The sequence below is a fragment of the Plecotus auritus genome (assembly GCF_963455305.1).
Source record: "Plecotus auritus genome assembly, chromosome: 6".
NCBI classification, from domain to species: domain Eukaryota; kingdom Metazoa; phylum Chordata; class Mammalia; order Chiroptera; family Vespertilionidae; genus Plecotus; species Plecotus auritus.
The window spans coordinates 140957771-140977349 of record NC_137773.1 but is presented as its reverse complement, the minus strand read 5'-3'; the positions used below and the strand labels follow the sequence as shown (position 1 = coordinate 140977349).

General features: G+C 43.9%; 1 protein-coding gene across 10 annotated transcripts in view; it reads left to right on the top strand.

The window, feature by feature from the left end:
- ATP2B2 (ATPase plasma membrane Ca2+ transporting 2) overlaps positions 1–19579 on the top strand; it is a 380690-nt gene that overhangs the window by 316276 nt on the left and 44835 nt on the right. For all 10 annotated transcript variants that reach the window (XM_080675183.1, XM_080675181.1, XM_080675175.1 and 7 more), the window contains 2 exons: positions 1126–1340; positions 5273–5515. In XM_080675183.1, the coding sequence (XP_080531309.1) occupies positions 1126–1340; positions 5273–5515 (458 nt within the window). The remainder of the gene's footprint in view (positions 1–1125; positions 1341–5272; positions 5516–19579) is intronic.

Genomic DNA, 19579 nt, shown 5'->3' with positions numbered 1-19579 from the left:
CATCTCCAAACATTTCCTTGTGGTCTTTTGTAGTTTTGTGGGTTTTTTTTTGTTTTGTTTTGTTTTGTTTTGTTTTGTTTTTTTGGTGGGGCTGGTTTTTCGGTAAAACCATTTAACAGGTCTATCCTCATAACCAGTTTTGAAGTGTACAATACCACATTGTCACTACAGGCACCATGTCGTACAGCAGAGCTCTAGAACGTACTCCTCTTGCATAACTGAAACTTTATACCCACTGAAAAACAACCCCTGCTTCCCTTCTCCCCGCAGCCCCTGGCAGCCACCCTTCTATTCTCTGCTGTGAGGAGTTTGCCTGTTTTAGATTCCTCATACAAGTCCTTCTCTGTCTGCCTTATTTCACTCAGCAGCATGTCCTCTAGGTCCATCCATGTTGTCACAAACAGCAGGATTTCCTTCTTTTCAAGGTTGACTAATATTCCATTGTATGTATGCACCACGTTTCCTTGATCTTCATCTGTCAATGGGCATTTAGGTTGTTTTCTTATCTTCCAAATCCCAAGCCCACCCATCTTCAGCTCTGCTTGCAGGGGATTCAACCCCTGCCAGGATCTAGCATGTCATCTGGAGTCTTCTTCACAGCGTTATCTGTCTCTGAATTGTCTTCTTCGTGTTTGTTTCCCGTCTGCCTTCACCTCTAGACTGTTAGCTTTCCAAGGGCAGGGACTCTGTCTGCTTTACTGGCGTGTCCCTAGTGCCTGAATGAATGAGTCAATAAATGGCACCGACTGCACTTCATTATTGTGTGAGAGCACCACCCAAGCAGTTCTTATTTATTCACATGGTCACTCAGCACACATTTCTTGAGCACCTACTATGTGTCAGGCACTGTCCTAGGCACTTTACATGCAGTGATCGCATTTAATCCTTACAAAACCATGTGAAATAAATATGCATCCCCATTGCATAGAGGAGCAACTGAGGCTCTGTGAGGGTCAAGGACTTGCCCCAGGCCACAAAGCAAGTAAGTGGCAGAGCTGGGATGTGAGCTAGGGTTGGCCTGACCCCAGAGCCCTTTTGGCCAAGGGTTCGGTCCACCTCTCACTTCCCAGGACCCCTGACCCTCAGGACCGCCCCTGAGCAGGTCCCTCCCACCCCGTGTTGCAGGCCTGGTGATGTCGGCCATCACGGTGATCATCCTGGTGCTCTACTTCACCGTGGACACCTTCGTGGTCAACAAAAAGCCATGGCTGCCCGAGTGCACGCCTGTCTACGTGCAGTACTTCGTCAAGTTCTTCATCATTGGTGTGACGGTGCTGGTGGTGGCTGTGCCCGAGGGGCTCCCTCTAGCCGTCACCATCTCGCTGGCCTACTCTGTGAAGGTGAGCTGTGGAGAGCAGGACCAGCCAGCTGGGGGTCTGTGGGTTGCCCAGGGGTCATTGCTGGGGTTGAGAGAAGAGCTAAGAAGAAGGGAATGGACACATGGGAAGCTCACAGAGAAGATGTAAATGGGAACCCAAACTCACCAGCCTTCAGGGGCCTGTGGCAAACTGGAGAGCTACACCTTAGCTAAAGGGACAACCGTTATTCAGCCCAGACAGTGTCACCTTGTGGGGACACGGGCCCAGTGTTGCCAGATCTTTACCTTTTTTTTTTTCCAAGAGAAGCCAGAAATCTGGACTTAATATAAACTCTCCTTATTTTTAAACATTGACAATCAATGCAACTTTAAACAAAAAATAAAATGCAGACATCACTGTGCAGGCCCAAATCCATCGCACACCTCCCCCCCCCCCCCTCCCCACCCCCCCCCCCCCCCCCCGCAGATGGTGGCAGAAGTCTGGCCGTCACAGGCACAGGCCCCACCATAGCCTTAGTGCATACATGACTACTAATCTCAGAGGTCATTTCCTAAAGTTTGAAAGAAATAAAACTAAAACAAAAAGGACGTCTGACTTTAGGAAAGCCCCTCCTCTCAGGAGTTGGGCTGAAAATACAAGGTTTTAAAAGCAGTTCAATGCGTGCCGACCACTGGAGAGCCTTCCTAAATGCTGCCCTGATGGCACAGCCCCACCACCCCTGCCCCCAGGCCTATGGCCATCTTCACAGCCTGAGCCCTGAACTGAGCAGGCTAGTATCCCCGTGGGCACTGCACGCCCAGCCCTCTGCAGGGCACCACCAGCCTGGCTCACCCCCAGGTCCTCACACCCTGCGCTCATCCTTCCTCCCTGGCCTGTGGTTTTCACACTGCGGGCGGAGGGCTGCACTCCCCTTTCCCAGGGCCCGATGCCAGGATGACCCTGCAAGGGTGGAGGCCTGAGCGTGTTGATAAGAAAGGCATTCGCTCTGAGACATTGGCAGAGCCGCCGGAGGGCACAGCGAGCGTCAGTTTCCAAGCTGGAATTTGGGCTGGGCTCACTGATGTAATTTCATACAGAAAAGAGATCTCTAGGCAGGTGCCAGAAAGTGGCAGTTCTGTGTAAAGGATACGGCCCTTATCACCTCCCTGTTTTAGGCCTCTCAAAGAAACTCCATCCCACAAACCAGGACCCAAACAGGTCACGACACGATGCTCAAGGGCCAGGGTCCTGGAGATGAAGGTGCTCACACAGCCATGAGTCAGGACCCTCACACCGCCCAGCTGAGCTCGGGTGGAAGGGGTGGGGTCTCCTTGAAAGTCCTACAGAATTGCTTTGGGGGAATTACGTACAGACATTTTTAGGCCTCCGCACCTTCTGCAGCTTGTATCTCTGGCACCTGGTGCCTTTTAGCCGTATTAGATAATGTTACTTATACAGTTGCTTGATAGACTTGGGACAGCACCCCAACCCAGGAAAAGCACACTCTCCCCTCTCTGAACCTGGACTTACCCCCCAGAAGCCACCATCCAAAGAAAAGAGATGATCACTTAGATCAGCGCTGTCGAAGAGAGATCTAGTGTAAGCCGCAGGTGTGATTTTAAATTTCTGAGTAGCCACGTTAAAAAAAAATTTTTAAAGAAACAGGCAAAATTAATTTTAATAACATAATATACTTAACTCCATATGGCCAAATTATTATCAAGCCAACGTGTAATCAATATAATGAATTATTACTTGAGATATATTTTACTTTTTTCACAATAAGTGTTCAAAATTATATGTGTATTTTAGACTTACTGCACATTTCAGACCAGCCACCTTTCCAGTGCTCAATAGCCACATGTGGCTACTGTATTGGATAGCACAGGCCTAGGCATTTTTAAGTCCAGCAGACAAACCTTCCTCAGTGAGTACAAATGGGCACAAGCCCGCTCGAGGGCCAGGGTCCTGGAGTTGGAATGATCCAGGCTGGGAGGTTAAACAGAGCTAGGCTCAAATCCCAGCTCTAACCCTCGCTAGGTGTGTGCACCTGGTCACGTCACTTTGCTGTGTCTTCAATTGCCAAGAATCCTCCCAGGTTTCACGGATTCTTATAACATCAGGCAAGAAAATAAGTGCAGAAGAACTTTGCAAACTATAAAGTGTGTTGCAAATTCAAACTGCTGTAGGTCATCCATTCAACATACTTTCATTGTTTCAGTTACCACAAGTTACAATAAGAGAAACTGCAGTAGTTATATAATCCCACCAATATTCATCTTGGCCTGTGGTTTTCACACTGTGGGCGGAGGGCCCCGATGCCAGGATGACCCTGCAAAGGTGGAGGCCTGAGCATGTTGATAAGTAAGGTATTCGCTCTGAGACACTGGCATTAAAGGTATTCTAATTGCACTCTCTTTTGACCCCTGTTATAAAGAGTTACAATGAGGAGAAAGAATAAAAGAAATCAAATTCCTAGTTCCAGGCAAGAACTACAGCTGATTCAGCAACTTTTACTCCAGCAACATTTCATGTCCCTCCTTGCCTTTTGGTCACTATGATGGAGGGCCTGCATGAAGCAGGATGGTTCCTAGAGAATTACTTTCTTTGCATTACTTGCTTAAAACCTGGAAGAAGCTAGGAGTGTGAACCTGGGCAGAGAGAAAGAGAGGTGAATACATTAGAAAATTAATAATAAGCCCTAACTGTTTTGGCTCAGTGGATAGAGCATCGGCCTACGGACTCAAGGGTTCCATGTTCAATTCTGGTCAAGGCATGTACTTTGGTGGTAGGCACATACCCAGTAGGGAGTGTGCAGGAGGCAGCTGATCAATGTTTCTCTCTCATCGATGTTTCTAACTCTCTATCCCTCTCCCTTCCTCTCTGTAAAAAATCAATAAAATATATTTAAAATAATAATAATAATAATATGTATTATAGGATTCCATTTTTATTATGAATTTTTTTAAAAAGGATCTTGATGTGTGGGGTGTATCAGTTATGAGTGGTAACATTATGGCTGATTTGTTTTCTTTTTTATGTGTCTATAATTTTTTAAAATTTGTGTTTTTATCATGCAAATTACAGTGTGTATTTCTTGTAGAAAAAATAAAATCTATAGATTTTTTTAAAAGACAATAAAAATCTCCTATAGTTCTACCACCCAAAGATAATGACACTAATATTTTATATTGTTCCAGATATTGTCCTATGTCTATAAACACATATATCCCCCAAATGTATTTACTTTTAGTGAAACCAAAGTGACAGTAAAAACCAGGCACCAGTGAAAGATGGTACATTTGAGAACATTCATAATGAATAAAAAATAGTTAATTAGGGTGTCAGAGAAAAATATTTGAAGTAATCAGAGAGGACCCAATTTTAATTTATCCTTATCCTTATTTTTCCATAAAGAATGTAGATTACTTCTGTAATCAAAATTAATAGAATCAATTAATCAACTTTTTTATTTTTTATTTTTTTAATCCTCACCCAAGCACCTGCGTTTATTGATTTTAGAGAGCTAGGAAGAGAGGGAAGGGAGGGAGGGAAGGAGGAAAGGATGGAGAGAGTGAGGGAGGGAGGGAAAGAAACATACATCAATGTGAGAGTGAAACATCAATCAGCTGCCTTGACTGGGAATTGAACCCACAACCTGGATACGTGCCCTGACTGGGAATCAAACCCATGACCTTTCAGTGTATAAGAGGACGCTCCAACTGAGCCAGACTGGCCAGGGCAATCAATTCTTTGAAATGGCTCAGCTAATAAAAGGGAGGAAACGGGTGGCACACACAAAGGAGCCCAGGTGTCAGAGGCCTTAGAAACCATGATCCTTTGCACGTGTAAAAGCAAAGGGACAGACTGTGGCAGCCCTTCCTCTTTTACTACGTGTCCACCCAGTGCCCCTGGCACCCCAGCACCCCATCTCTCTCTTCTCACTGTCACCCTCTCACATGCCCCTCCCCCAGAAAATGATGAAGGACAACAACCTGGTACGCCACCTGGATGCCTGTGAGACCATGGGCAATGCCACGGCCATCTGCTCAGACAAGACGGGCACGCTGACCACCAATCGCATGACGGTAGTGCAGGCCTACCTTGGTGATGTCCACTATAAGGAGATCCCGGACCCCAGCTCCATCAATGCCAAGACCATGGAGCTGCTGGTCAATGCCATTGCCATCAACAGCGCCTACACCACCAAGATTCTGGTAAGTGGTATAGTCTCCACTACAGAGAGCCATCTCCGTGGGGGATGCAGAAGTACTGGGCAGGTTCAGCAACATGTTTCATATTTCTAAATCCTGCTGATGTATTTTCAGGTGGTCAGATAGTAAGTGACTTGATTCTCTTTGACTTAACTTTTATGTTTGTATGACCAAAAATACAGGGTGGGGCAAAAGTAAGTTTGCAGTTATGTGTACATGAAACACACCGTTTATTCTTGTACTATTTATTAATTATTGTATTATTTTCATACAAACAACTGTAAACCTACTTTTGCCCTGCCCTGTGTATATATATATTTAATTGTCATTTTTATGACAGAGTGTGTGTTTTTATTTTTATTGAATTTATTGCGGTGACATTGGTTAATAAAATTATATAGGTTTCAAGTGTAAAATTCTATAATATATCATCGGTATATTGTATTGTGTGTTCACCACCCAAAGTCACATCTCCTTCCATCATCATTTATTCCCCTTTATTGTCTTTTTAAAATCCTGTCATTGCTCACCCCCTAAAAGAATCGTTTTAAAAAACATTTTTTTATTAGTCAGCTTTTGCTACATGACTTCCTGGTCTTACTCCAAGACTAGGAAGTCATGTAGACAGTATTAGTCTTACTCCAAGACTTCCTGGCTCAGATCAAAACTATATTTAGCTCACAATTCTGTGAGTCAGCAGTTAGAACTAGGCTTAGCTGGGTGGTTCTTCTGGTCTCGGTGGGGCTAATCTTGGCAGGACTGGAGGCTGATGAGAATGGCCTCTGCTGGATGGCTCATCTCTGCTTTTTGTGATCGGCCCCACCTCCTCCAGGCTTGTCTGTTGTTAAATAATATAAATTCAACTGAGTAAAATTTAAATATCTTACTGCTTTATTGAATGGCTCATGAACCGGGCAGTACTCAATCTAGCAAATAGAAAGGACCTCTGAGGAGCTGTACAAAATGGAAGGCTTTTATAGGTAAAGGGGGAAAAGAGTGGATTTTTTCAGGCATAGGTAACCTACTTTTGGGGTTCAGAAGGGGGCTATCAGGTGAATTCCCTCACTAGTGCTGACCAGGAAATCCCAGATTGACTGGTTAAGATTAAATTCCTGAGAGAGGCTGAAACTGCCATTAAGTTAGGCATTAAGCATTGGTTTGGTGATGTGGACTTAGCACAAAGGACTCCATTTGGGGCCTCTTGCCTCTTTCTACCAATTCCCCCTTTTGACCAGATTCTCAGTTTAACTAAGAGATGTGATAAAACTTTAGGGCATTCACCACTCTCAGCTACCACTTTGTATTTCTCACAGTTTTTACTGACCCTCTGTGTGATTCAAAGGACATGGCTGAATTTCGGTGATATTCACAGACCACAACTTCAGGTTCACAATTTTGAAGTCAGTCAACTCTCGTCTTTCCTTTTCTGGTGATCCAGTCTTAGGAAGATCATCTGCTTGGTTAGTGGCTGCAAGCATGCACTTAAAGCCTTTGAGAGACTACAACATGCCAGGGAGACTACTATGACTATGATAAACAGGGTAATTCCCAGTATCTAGAGTGCACTTTGGAGCCATGGTCCCCAAGATCTAGAACAATTAAAATCAAGTAAGTCAAAGGAATTCCCCACTGAAGGCGTCACCTTTTTAAGCCGAGTAGCCTGCTCAGTGGTCTTACGTAATTGAGTTTCAACTTCCTCAGAAGTGTTAATCCAGGTGCAATAGGTGGGTTGGCCACAGTTTATAGACACCTTCCTGCTCAGCTAAAAGCTGATAGGAGACTATTATCAAGAACAACTTTGGCCAGAGAGTCTAGGATTTTTCTTGGGTAGCTATCATCTTAGCAGTGGATTCTGCAATATCCTCAAGGGTTTAGGAGAGGTTTCTAATCATAACCTCATTTACATTTACTCCTAACCAGGGAAGGAGAGCCCTCCCAAAGGAAGTGAACCCTGAGTTATGAACGCCTTCTGGTAGGTCCTTTCTAACTCAACAATGCAAATTCAGTGGAGTTGACCAATGAGGTGTCCCACTTTGTTTTGTAAACAGTTAGGAGCTTAATTAGATAACCTAAGAAGTGTTACCCAGTTGTGTGCCAGCCATCGAAGCATTCGTAGGCCCAAGGAAAATGATGACTGCCACAGACAGAGAAAAATCCTGTTAGGGCACAAACTACTTCCACTTCCTAATGGATTCATTTGCAGGGATTGTTACACTTGCCTGTTCAAGCCAGGGGTCACTTAGGTTTTCAGGGCATTCTGGAAGTAAATCTCCTAGAGGGAAACAAAAAGTTGTTTCAAATTCCAGAGGTTACCCCTCTTAGCAATGTCCTGGGAGATGGGGATTGTGGAGTTACCTTTCCAGGCCAATGCCAGAGTAAAGGAATGAAAGAGAAGAGAGGGTTTCATGCTTAAAGTATGAAGTCTTGACCCATCATCTTCAGAGGAAACAGTCTACATGGATGTCAGCTAATTCTCTTCCTAATCAATTTGATGTGGAGTCTCCAGCATTTGTGCAGGACCAGATGTCAGGTGGAGCCTTCATTAGCTGTGAGATGTGTTTATAAGGCTCGAGTCCCTGAGGTCGGCCTGCCATCTGGATAGTGAGAAGGACCTGGAGTAGTCCTTTCCCAGAAGATTTAAGGGCAGTATTTATTCCAAATCAGAGGGTGGGAGAAAATTGGAAACATTAGTTTGAATACAGGTAGCCAAATTTTTTTAGAAAACTACCAGAATTTAAGTTCCAATCCAGTTTACAGGCATATAACAAAACCTCAAAGACAATTGACTTTGCTTGGTTGGTGGCGAGGATTAGAATCTAATACAAACAAAGATGCAAAAAAATTTTCTCCCTACAATTATCCCATTTCTCTTTTCCAAAGATAATCATAGCAAAACTAATTTGTTTGCATTAGACTTGGCCTGATTATTTACATAAGTGCAGCAAGAATAGTGGTTGCTTTTCTGGAAATTTGTAAGCAAAGTACCAAGGCTAGTTTTTCCAAGGAGACTTATTGGCCTTAAAATCATCTGGTCAGCCCTAGCTGGTTTAGCTTAGTGGATAGAACATAGGCCTGTGGACTGAAGGGTCCCAGGTTCGATTCTGATAAGGGCATATACCTCGATTTCAGGCTCGATCCTGGTCAGGGTTGTTCAGGAGGCAACCAATCGATGTGTCTCTCTTACATCAATGTTTCTCTCTCTCTGTGTCTCTCCCCTCCCTTCCACTCTCTCTAAAAATAAATGGGAAAATATCCTCATTTACCAAAAGAGGTAAATGAGGATTAACCAAAAAAGAAAAATCATCTGTTCATATCTGAGTCTATGCACTTCTTTCTCAAATGTGATATTCTAGTCAAAGCCTTAGTAATATAACCAATATTTCCCACTGTGTCCTCTTATAAGAACAGATTGTCATTGGACTTAACTATGTTGTCATGAAAAGAATACTCAAGAGTTTCACAATTCTGGAGAAATAAGGTAGGGGGTAAAAAGTAAATGTTTCATCTTTGTTTACATAGATATATCTTGCCAAATTATTGATAGCTAAAGAGAAAAAATTTCCTGCCAGGCTAGCATGGCTTAGTGGTTGAGTGTCAACCTATGAACTAGGAGGTCACAGTTTGATTCCTGTTAGGGCACATGCCCAGGTTCCAGGCTCAATCCCCAGTGTGGGGCGTGCAGGAGGCAGTCAATCGATGATTCTTTCTCATCATTGATGTTACTATCTCTCTCCGTCTCCCTTCCTCTCTGAAATCAATAAAAATTAAAAGAGAGAGAGAGAAAGAGAAAGTTTCCTTAAGACTGGTAAAGCAAAACATTAGAGAACCATCGATGCTTCAAACAAGAAGTCAAAAATTATCATCCTCCTCCTCAGTTCATTCAGTCCTGTGTTAATAATTCTTAGTTCTGCTTGAATCCAATTTTTCCAGAAATTCTTACCCAGTTCATTTTAAGATCTTAAAGTCATCAGAGAACTGTACTAGTCAAAGTTTTTTCATGAATCTCCTCCAAGACGAAGCACTTTTGCAAGAACACGTTTCTACAAGCACCAGAGTAAAACAATAGCTCTCTGTAATGGCCAGACTCATTAAATGCCCTTATTAAAGATCTAATAAGAGCTCATTATAATGGAATTGGTTATCTCTGTAATATATAACAATTTAACATGATAACAGGAATTATAACTGATGACATCACACCAGGACATATCAGATTTCCAAGAATTTCACACAATTTCTGGAACACTTATAACATATACCCATTCAGATACAACATAAAGAAGGCTTAGTATTAATTCTTCTTTTACAGTGCTTCCCATATGACTTAACACATCAAATAAGCCTAATTAGTTTGTCTCCTTTTTTATAAAGAGAGAGAACAAATCTTTTGAGATTTTTCAAGGACCCTCTGGAAAATCCCAAAGTTAATTCAAAGTCAAAAAGAATTCATTTAGGATAAGTTTGTCAAAAATACACAAAAAAATTTCAAACACTGGTTAAATAGAATCATAGTTCACTGTGAAACAATACTTACCTATTTAACCAAAGTGAAAATAAGGACTTTACAGGCAAATTTATAAGGTTGCATAGTTCTGAGCAAAACTTAGCTTTTTTAATATTGAGAAGACTACGTTAGTTCAGAGATTTACTTAAGTAACCGAAGACCTGATAAAAACAACATGGAACATAGGTGATTTTTATTTCAATTACAGTTGACATTCAATATTATACTAGTTTCAGAAATCTCATTTTAAGTTTTTAGCCATGAGACATGTACAGTAATATAAAATTCACTAATTATAAAACAACTAGAGGCCGATGCACGAAATTCCTGCAAAAGTAGTCCTTCCTTCCCCCGGCTGCCGGCACTGGCTTCCCTCTGGCACCCGGGACCCGGGCCTCCCTCACAGCCATGCCTTTGTCCGGAAGATCATCCAGAAGGACGTCCAGAAGGACGTCAGGTCTAATTAGCATATTATGCTTTTATTATTGTAGATAGTTGGAATAAATTAAGTTTATCTGCTCAGATGGCTAAACTTTTTCCTACTACTATTTGTGGAGAAGGCACAAATTTTTTCATTCATCTGAATTTCAAATGACCTTTCCACCTTTCATTTTCTTTCTGATAGGAGTAACCTCTGAAGTCTGTAAAACGTTCATATCTCAAAGACACAGGGAAGGACTGCGAGTTCCTCCAAGGACTTTGGTTTCCCAAGGCCACTATTTACAAGCCTTTGAGATGAACAGGGGAGGTTTGGGGATTGCTGAAAGAAATAGGTGAACTTTGAACCGCCTCTAGAGTTTATTTCTCATTTGGCAAAGATGTATAAGACAAGGACAGTTGCTCTCATTTCCCCCAAGGAACTGGTTTGCAATTTAAATGACATCATAGATTGATCTACCCACAAATCCTTTTACAAGGGCTTTAAAAGGTTTTTTATCCCCTCTGGGTACATAGTTTTTATTTGAACTTAGGGGGAAAAGCCTAGACATTTTTCTATCAGGCTCTGCCATTCGGCCAAATTCTAACCACAGAGCTACTTTGTAGTTTTTAGTCAGGACAAACAGGAAATATTTTTGGCAGCCCTGGCCGGTGTGGCTCAATAGTTAAAGTGTTGGCCCTCAGGTTTGATTCCCAGTCAAGGTCAGATATCTGGGTTGGGGCACGTGCGGCAGGCAACCAATCGATGTGTCTCTCTCTCACATCAATGTTTCTCTATCTCCCCTTCTCTCCCTCCCTTCCACTCTCTCTAAAAATCAATGGAAAAAATACCCTTGAGTGAGGATTAACAACAACAAAAATACTTTTGGCAGTATTGAACAACCACTTGGACTCAAGAGGGACCCCCAAAGAGGGTGTAAAAGACATTTTATTTTCCTCTCTCTACTGGGGACTACAGACAGAGATCTGGGAGAGCTGACTCTAGAAAGAATTTTCACCTTCAGCCGACTTCTGCCAGTTTTTTCAGGTTCCCACCTGCAGTTCTGGGTGGGATTTATAGTAGAGAGTACAGCTTCAATACTGTGTTTGCCAGTATTGGGCAAGGTTTTTTGGGGTTGTTTTTTTTTTAAATTCATTTTAAGTTTAGTTCCCCCTTGGCTGTTTTAGGGACTAATGTAGCCGTCTACCAGAGAATTCCTCAGAGGCTCATCAACTCTGGGAGGGGTCCAGATGGGGGCCCTCCTTTGAAGGTAGATACAGGGGTGTCTGTAGGGCCCTTACCTTGGCAGAATTTTGTTTATGGTCTGTAGTCTCTCCAGAGAGGAAAGACAATTCAGACAGAGGATTACTAGGATAAGTACTCAAATAAAGGAGGAAAGAGGGGAGCAGTAAGAGTTGTGTCCATTTTATAGCATTTTGATTTAGATACCTCTTGTCTCCTTAAATGTTTTTCCTTAACTTTTGCCTGAAACTTTCAGTAGAGCTATTTTGGAATTTTGTAGACTTTTGGAAGTTTCTGCATGCCAATTAAAGTAGGTATCCCATTCTGTTTGTTTAATTTGGGAGCCTTCACTTCAAAGTGCACTTCTTAAATGATCTTATCTCATTGGAACATTCCCCCTAATGGCCATTGTAATACCTCTGAGGGCTCACAGCAGTATGGTAAGACCCCAGCCATAAATGGAGTACAGCCCAGGGCCTCAAACCTGACAGTTACCAAGCCAACCTCTCAGAACACAAAATAAGCTTAGTAAGATTTTGCCATTTCTGTAGATATTTATAACTTCTGGGACCATAGTTCTTAATTATAAAATAAGTAGGTGTGCTGAAAGGTGCTACACTTAAATCTTTAGATTTTAAGGATTTCATCTCTTTTCAGCAGAGCTTTTGGGTCTCTCAAAGCCAAAATAATACCTAAAAGGGACATGTTGCTGGGTTGGGGATTGTGCTGTGTTTTGCAGTGACCTTGTTACACAGAAATTTTCTTAAGGTTGGCAGGCTGACCTAGGGTCAATCTAACCAGATCTGTGACCAATTTATACTAACATGGGAATCTTTGCATTAGGTGGTGAGTGTTCTAATAGCTCCTTTTACTTATTTATTTTTAATTTTTTTTCAATTATAGTTTACATTCAATATTATTTTGTATTAGTTTCAGATGTACAGCATAGTGGTTAGACAATCATATACTTTACAAAGAGTTCTCCCCTGACATTTCTAATAGCTCTTAAATGCTCAACCAATTCCGACCGATTTTTGTGGTTTCCAAGATTCCCATTAGCAACAATCTTTACCTACTGGACCCAGTCCAACTCAAGTCAGGCGCAGTCCAATCCCAGACCCAGTCCGGTTTTTTTAAGTTGGACCCAGTCCAACTTCAGGCAGAACCACCAAGAGTTTCCTACATGGAATCTGGTGGTCGGGGAAAGGATCGAACCAGCAGACCTCAACAAATGGGGACTGTGGGCTGGGGGTTCCACATAAATGGGGAACTGGGAACTGCCCCTACAGTTCCCACGTGGGTCTTGGGACAGACTCAAGGGCTGGGGTTTCTAATCAAATAGGGAACTGTGAAATGCCATTTAGATCAGTAGCACAATGCAAAGAAAGCAGAGCTCAGAAACAAAACGGTATTTGCCCACAGCCCTCCGAAATGGCAAGAAAGACAATGAACTCAAAGGCTTTATGGGGGTACCACACTTATATTTCTCATTGTCCCAGGATGCCTTCAGAAGTTTGCTTTGGATACCATTGATGGTACCAAATAACAGAAAGTCAACTGAGTAAAATTTAAATATCTTAATTGGCTTTATTGAGTGATTCATGAGTCAGCATCCCATTTAGCAAGTAGAAGCTGTACAAAATGCAAGGCTTTTACAGGCAGGAGAGGAAAAGGGTGGATTGTTTCAGGCTTAGGTAACCTACCTCTGGGGGACAGGAGGGGACAGTCAGGTGAATTCCCTCACTAGTGCTGGCCAGGAAATTCCAGATTGACTGGTTAAGATGAAGTGCCTGGGAGAGGCTGAAACTGCAATTAGGCTAGGTTTAGTGATGTGGGCTTAGCACAAGTGACTCCATTTGGGGCCCATTGTCTTTTAATACTGGGCTTGTTCACATTGTCATTATGCTACGTTCTATTGACTAACGAAAGTCAAGAGACCTGCCCAGATTCAAAGAGTAGGGAAACAGACTCCATTTCTTAATGGAAGAAAATGCAAATTCACATTGCAAAGGGCATGGATTCAAAGAGGAGACTAATTATGGCCGTTTTCACAATCTACCACCAAGGACACTGTTGTTGTTAAGTAACAGTAGGGTATTCCTAGCTTTGATAAGAAAAACTCTCATGTTCCTGCCTCAGCTAAGCTGCCATGACTCATCATGCTGTAATCCCTACTTGGTTTAGAAGCACAGGTTGCCTTTTTTGTAACTCACCAGCATTTGAGTATTTGAAGGAAGAGAAACAGAATTGTCCATCCAGAGGTCAGCTGGCACCCCAGAAATGTGGGGCATTTCTGCATGTGAGCGTATGGGTGAGCGGGTGAGCTTTTGCTAAAACCCTCCAACTGTGCCCTAGCTCTCCCCTCTCTATTCTGCCCCTGAGCCCGCTCGAACCTTCATGATCAGGTTGGGCTGTGGGAGCTGGGAGAACAAGAGTCAGCAGCAAGGGCTGAGGGCTGGTGGGGGGAGGAAGAGGAGGCAGCTCCTGCCTCCATATACTGGGGCTGCAAGAACTGCACCCAGAGCTGCAGGCTGACGGGGGCAGACCTGACAAAGGGAGAAAAGTAGGTTGAGAGGACGCATGCAGACAGTGAGGGAATCCGGGTGATGCCAGAAATGATGACTTCTTTGTCTTGCCCCTGCACCCCTGCCCCCAGGCCCAATTTGGAATTCAAGGGGGGTGAGCAGTGCTTTATTCCATTCTCCAGGCCTTTCTAAAATAACGGAGGTCCTGTTAATCATCTTGTCCTTCGGACAGGGGAACAGGGTGAGTCCCAGAGCAGGCTTCAGGTGGAGGGGCGGCCACTTGGATTGAGATATATGTTATGCAATTACAGTAAAAGGGAGTTGTGGGACCCGCCTGGAGGGCTACAGCAACATCACTGCAGTGATAAATCTCAATTAGGCAGCGTTTCTTAGCCCTGGAGGCAAAGCTAAAATCTCATTCCCAGATGCAGGTTGACAGAGGCTGTGACCAGGTAGCTGAAAGGACAGGGGTCAGTCGATCTCTGAAGAGAAGGTGTAACTACTGAGACAGGAGAGAGCTTAGGCACCTTGGAACTAGGCAACTTGGTTTATAGTCAGGCCAAGTCACTTCTTAGGCACCAGTGTCCCCTTCTGTGCCTGGAGCACTGGCATCCTAGGACCCCTGTGCCTCTCTCTGGGTGTTTCCTAAAGGAACCCTAGCCATATGGTTCTCCTTGCTGGGGCTGATGGCCTTCAATGTGAAAGGGATACAGAGCCTCCTGGTATGACTGGGTGGTGTTAAAGCTCATCTTCTGGTCCAGGCCAGTTTGGCTAGGAGGATAGAGCATCAGTCCTTGGACTGAAGAGCCCCAGATTCGATTCCAGTACCTCGGTTGCAGGCTCCATCCCTCTGATCAGGGCATGTGTGGAGGCAACCAATCTCTATCTCTCCCTCTCCCTTCCACTCTCTCTCTAAAAATCAATGGAAAAATATCCTAGGGTGAGGATTCTCTCACACACACACACAAGCTCATCTTCTAGAGCCAGATGGCCTGGGTTCAGATCCCTCACTAACTGTGTGAATGTAAACAAATTATTTAACCTCTCTATGCCTCCATTTCCTGGGGAAATTGTAAGATTATTGTGAGGATGAAGTGAGTTTTAAATGGAATGTGCTTAGCACAGTGCCAGGCACATAATCAGCATGTGGTACAATCAGTGTTCTTTATTCAGCAATAAAATATCCAGTAAATAAACAAACAGCAGAGACATCAGGGCTACAGAGGGAAAGGGTCCTGCTCAAAGTCACACACCCAGTTAGTGGCAAAGCCAACTTACAGGTACCCTAAACACAGCTGTTGAGTAGGGTGTCTTGGTCTTATGAAGGAAGCCCTAGGGTCCAGAGGATCAGATTCACAGCCAGAGGCTGACAGCCATTTGGGGCAAAGAGACTCTTGGGGACTGCCCTTCTAGGCCCAAAGGAAGCCTGAGCAGAGGCAGAGGCTGCTCAGTCCAGGGCAGAAATCCAGCCTCTGCCAAACCAGGCTGGGAAGTCTGGACTACAGGACATCCTAAACGTTCAAGAGGAGACAGGGCAGGAAGGACCTGCAGTGTCTTCCCCGATCTTTGGCTGGTAAACAAGCCTGGCCTGAGAAAATAAGACCCTGAGTAGGGCTGTCTTTCCCCCTCCATAAAGACACCGATTCTCCTGTGTCTTGCTCTCTGATGGAGGTGGTGGGCACTTTGAGAGTGAGAGACACAGCTGAGTCATCTCTATGGCCCCTGGCTTAGGCTCTTAGGAAACACTGGTTGGGTAGGTGAGGTAAGCAAATTGATTGGTGAATAAATGTGTGTGTGTGTGTGTGTGTGTGTGTGTGTGTGTGTGTGTGTGTGAGAGAGAGAGAGAGAGAGAGAGAGAGAGAGAGAGAGAGAGAGAGAGATCAATGATAGGGGATGGATGGATAGATGGATGGATGGATGGATGAATATGTAGGTGATGGATGGATGAATATGAACTAAAAGGAAGCTCAGGACATGACTGATATTTCTTCCTCTACTTACCTGTTCTTGTGGTAGAAAACGGTAGGAGTTGGGCCTAGTCCCAGTCCCATGGTCAACACTAGTGCTTTCTCAGTACCTCCAGCTTATTGAGTTGATTTCTTTTGCAACTGCCTGAGCTCTGTAGTCTGCATTGATGCAGAGATCTCCCAATTAGCTAGTGCCTTTTATTCTTAAAAAAAAAAAAAAAAAAAAACAAAACCACAGTAGACGAGTATTTGCAAGGATAGGTTGTGTGGGTGTCATCTACACGGATTCATAGACCTTGTAGACCACCTGGTCCAGCCCCCTCACTTTACTCTGAGGCCCAGGAATGGAAGGACTTTTGCCAAGCCACCCAAGGGCTAGTGGAGTTAGAATCCAGATGTCCAGGAAGTGATGGTTAAGAGCTTTGGCTCTAAAGTCCATTAGATCAGGATTTAAACTCCAGGTTCCAGCAATCACTGAGTGTGACCTTGGCAAGTTAAACTCTTCAAGCCTCTGTTTTCCAGTCTGTAAGGTAATATAAATAATCACTAACATCCACTTAGCCAGGCTCAATGCTGTGTGCTTACACCATATTGCCTTGTGCCACAACCCCATGAGGTAGGTGACATCACATCTTTAATCCATAGTTATGCACACTGAAGCTGGGAGGAGTTATAAAACGTGCCCAGCGTCCCAGAGCAGATAAGAGGCTGAGCCAGGACTAGAGCTCAGGTCTATGAGATCCAGAGCCAGTGCCCCCCACCACTCCCTGCCCAACTCACCTGGCTGCACCTTGGCTTTAAGGCAGTTCCAGGGCCGCTGTGAAGATCAGATGAGAAATATGTGTGGAGCTCCCAGCACTTGGTCCACACCAATTATTACTCTTATTGCCTCTGTGATTCTTTCTGAGCCTTACCCTCTGTAGTTTGCTTTGCCAGCCACTGTCTTGCTTTACCCTCCACACCCCTTCCAGGTAATCAGGCAAATATGAGCAATCCCGTCTTGCAGCTTAAAAAACTGAGATGCATAAACATCAAGTAACCTAACCACCAAGTGACAGAGTTGGGCCCAGAGAATTCTGGAGGAGTTTACCAAGTGGGCAAAGGGGCATAGCCCTGTAAAGGGCCAGACACCTGAAGATGTATGGCTTATTTGGAAAATGTGGGGACCTGTGGCCAGGGCATGTCTCTTTCTAGGCTGGAATAATGAGAGGTGAGGCTGGAAGGACTGGGGGGGCTGGGGGTGGGGGGAGCAGCAGATAAGCCCTTAGTAAGTGTTCAGAACCACTCCAGACATGGGTCGAGGGTGTTAGGAAGGCCAGGGCTGTTGGTAGGGAGCCCAGGAGGAACCTCCAGAGGGCCAGCCTCAACCCCATCCCTTCTAAGGATGGCAGCAGCTTTTTTCTTTCCACTCTTATTTCTAACCGTTAGGAACTAAACTTGCCCTCAGAGAAAAGCTGCATGAGTCATCTTCTAGGCAGAAATTGCTTCCCTGTCTCAGAAATCCTGGCACCCGCTCCAATTTCCTTTGCCATCTCCGACTCTTTGAACATCAAGACATCTATCAGCTTCTTCTCTTCGCCCTGCTGCTTCTGAGAGCACAGCTGAGCGTTAGAGGGAGATAGCTCCTTCCTCAGACTTCCAAGGTACAGGTGCTTTCTTAGAAAACATTCTCCTTTTCTGCCCGCATTTATTCTGCGTACTAAAACCACCTAAGTGACCTTTAATTTCATATTTTATGAGTCCTCTTTCAAAGTAGGTTGACACTACTGTTAACATTTGAATTATTAAACTGAGGATGGGTGCTTGTGAAGCTAGTTGTTGGCAAGTTATGGCATATTTCTGAAAACATAAACTACTCAGAGAAAGGCAAACCTCCCTGGAACCCTTGGAGTGTTCTGAGAGAAGGAGCAAGAAGCACTTTCCTGGCAGGATGGTTTTCCTGAGTAAATAAGCGACCTTCACCCAGTTAGAAACCCAGGTCCTCGGCATACCCATCCCTAAACTGAGGTCGCTACCGAGCCCAGAGAGCCCCAATCACCCCCAGAAGGTGAGAACACAGTTAAGGGGGAGGAGGTAGTGACTCTGGGAAACAGAGAGACAACTCTTGAACCATATCTCCTGGCTCAACTGAATATTTGAATGAGCCTCAAAGTCCCCCAGTCAAGCCATGCTCTGAGACTGGCTCTGGCCAAGTGAGGGGTGCCAGAGGCATGGCAGACTCTGGAAATGACTTTGCAGGGCATTAAGATGGCAAGGTGGAGTAGGGAGTGGAGGTCTGGTATACGAAATGGCAGGGCCTCTGCATTGACTTCAGCAACTGTTTGGGGCTGTATGTGTTTTTTTGGTTTTGGTTTTGGTTTTGGTTTTGGTTTTGGTTTTGGTTTGATGGTTGTTTTGTTTTGTTTTGCAAACACCATCTCTGGGAGAAGAGTTTAAAGCAAATAACCCCAGTCAGGGAATTCCAATTTTTAACAGAGCTGTTAATGCCTACATCTTATCCCTCAACCTACACACACACATACACACAGCATACCACACACACAAATACATCCATATGCACATACCACACACTATGCATATAAACACAACACATACATATACCACACATAGATCACACCACACACATACACCAATGTTCACACACCTACACACAGTATACTATATACGTACACATACCACACATATCATATACATACACAAGCACCATATACACTGAGTGGCCAGATTATTATGATCTCTGAATGCATAATAATCTGGCCACTCAGTGTGTGTGTGTGTGTGTGTGTGTGTGTGTGTGTGTGTGTGTGTATTAGAGGCCCGGTGCATGAATTCGTACATGGGTGGTTGGCCGGCCTGCCTGCTGGTCGAACTCCTGGTCAAGGGGACAATTTGCATATTAGCCTTTTATTATATAGGATATACACTGAGTGGCCAGATTATTATGCATTCAGAGATCATAATAATCTGGCCACTCAGGGTATATGGTGCTTGTGTATGTATATGATATGTGTGGTATGTGTACGTATATAGTACATCTCACCCTTTTTTTTTTGTTTTTAAGCTACTATAATGAAAGTAAAATTTAAACATCAATAACAAAGCTCTGATAATAAAACAATTGCAAACACCAAACTACTTAAATGTTATCATTTTAAAACTTGAATGTCAAGAGCAAAACTCTAGCTATTAAATAATTACAAAACAATGCCAATGCAAAACTGCAATAAGAGAGAAATCAAAACTACAGACTTATTAACATTTTTAGCTACTAAATGAAAGTTTCTTTTGCTGCTGGTGTATATTTACTCAGAGTCCTCAGACTTGGCTGCGCAAGACTTTACAGAAGACTGGCAGCTAACCAATGCTAGCATAACCAGAGACATGGTTGAAGAGGTAGCTTCCACTTCTTGC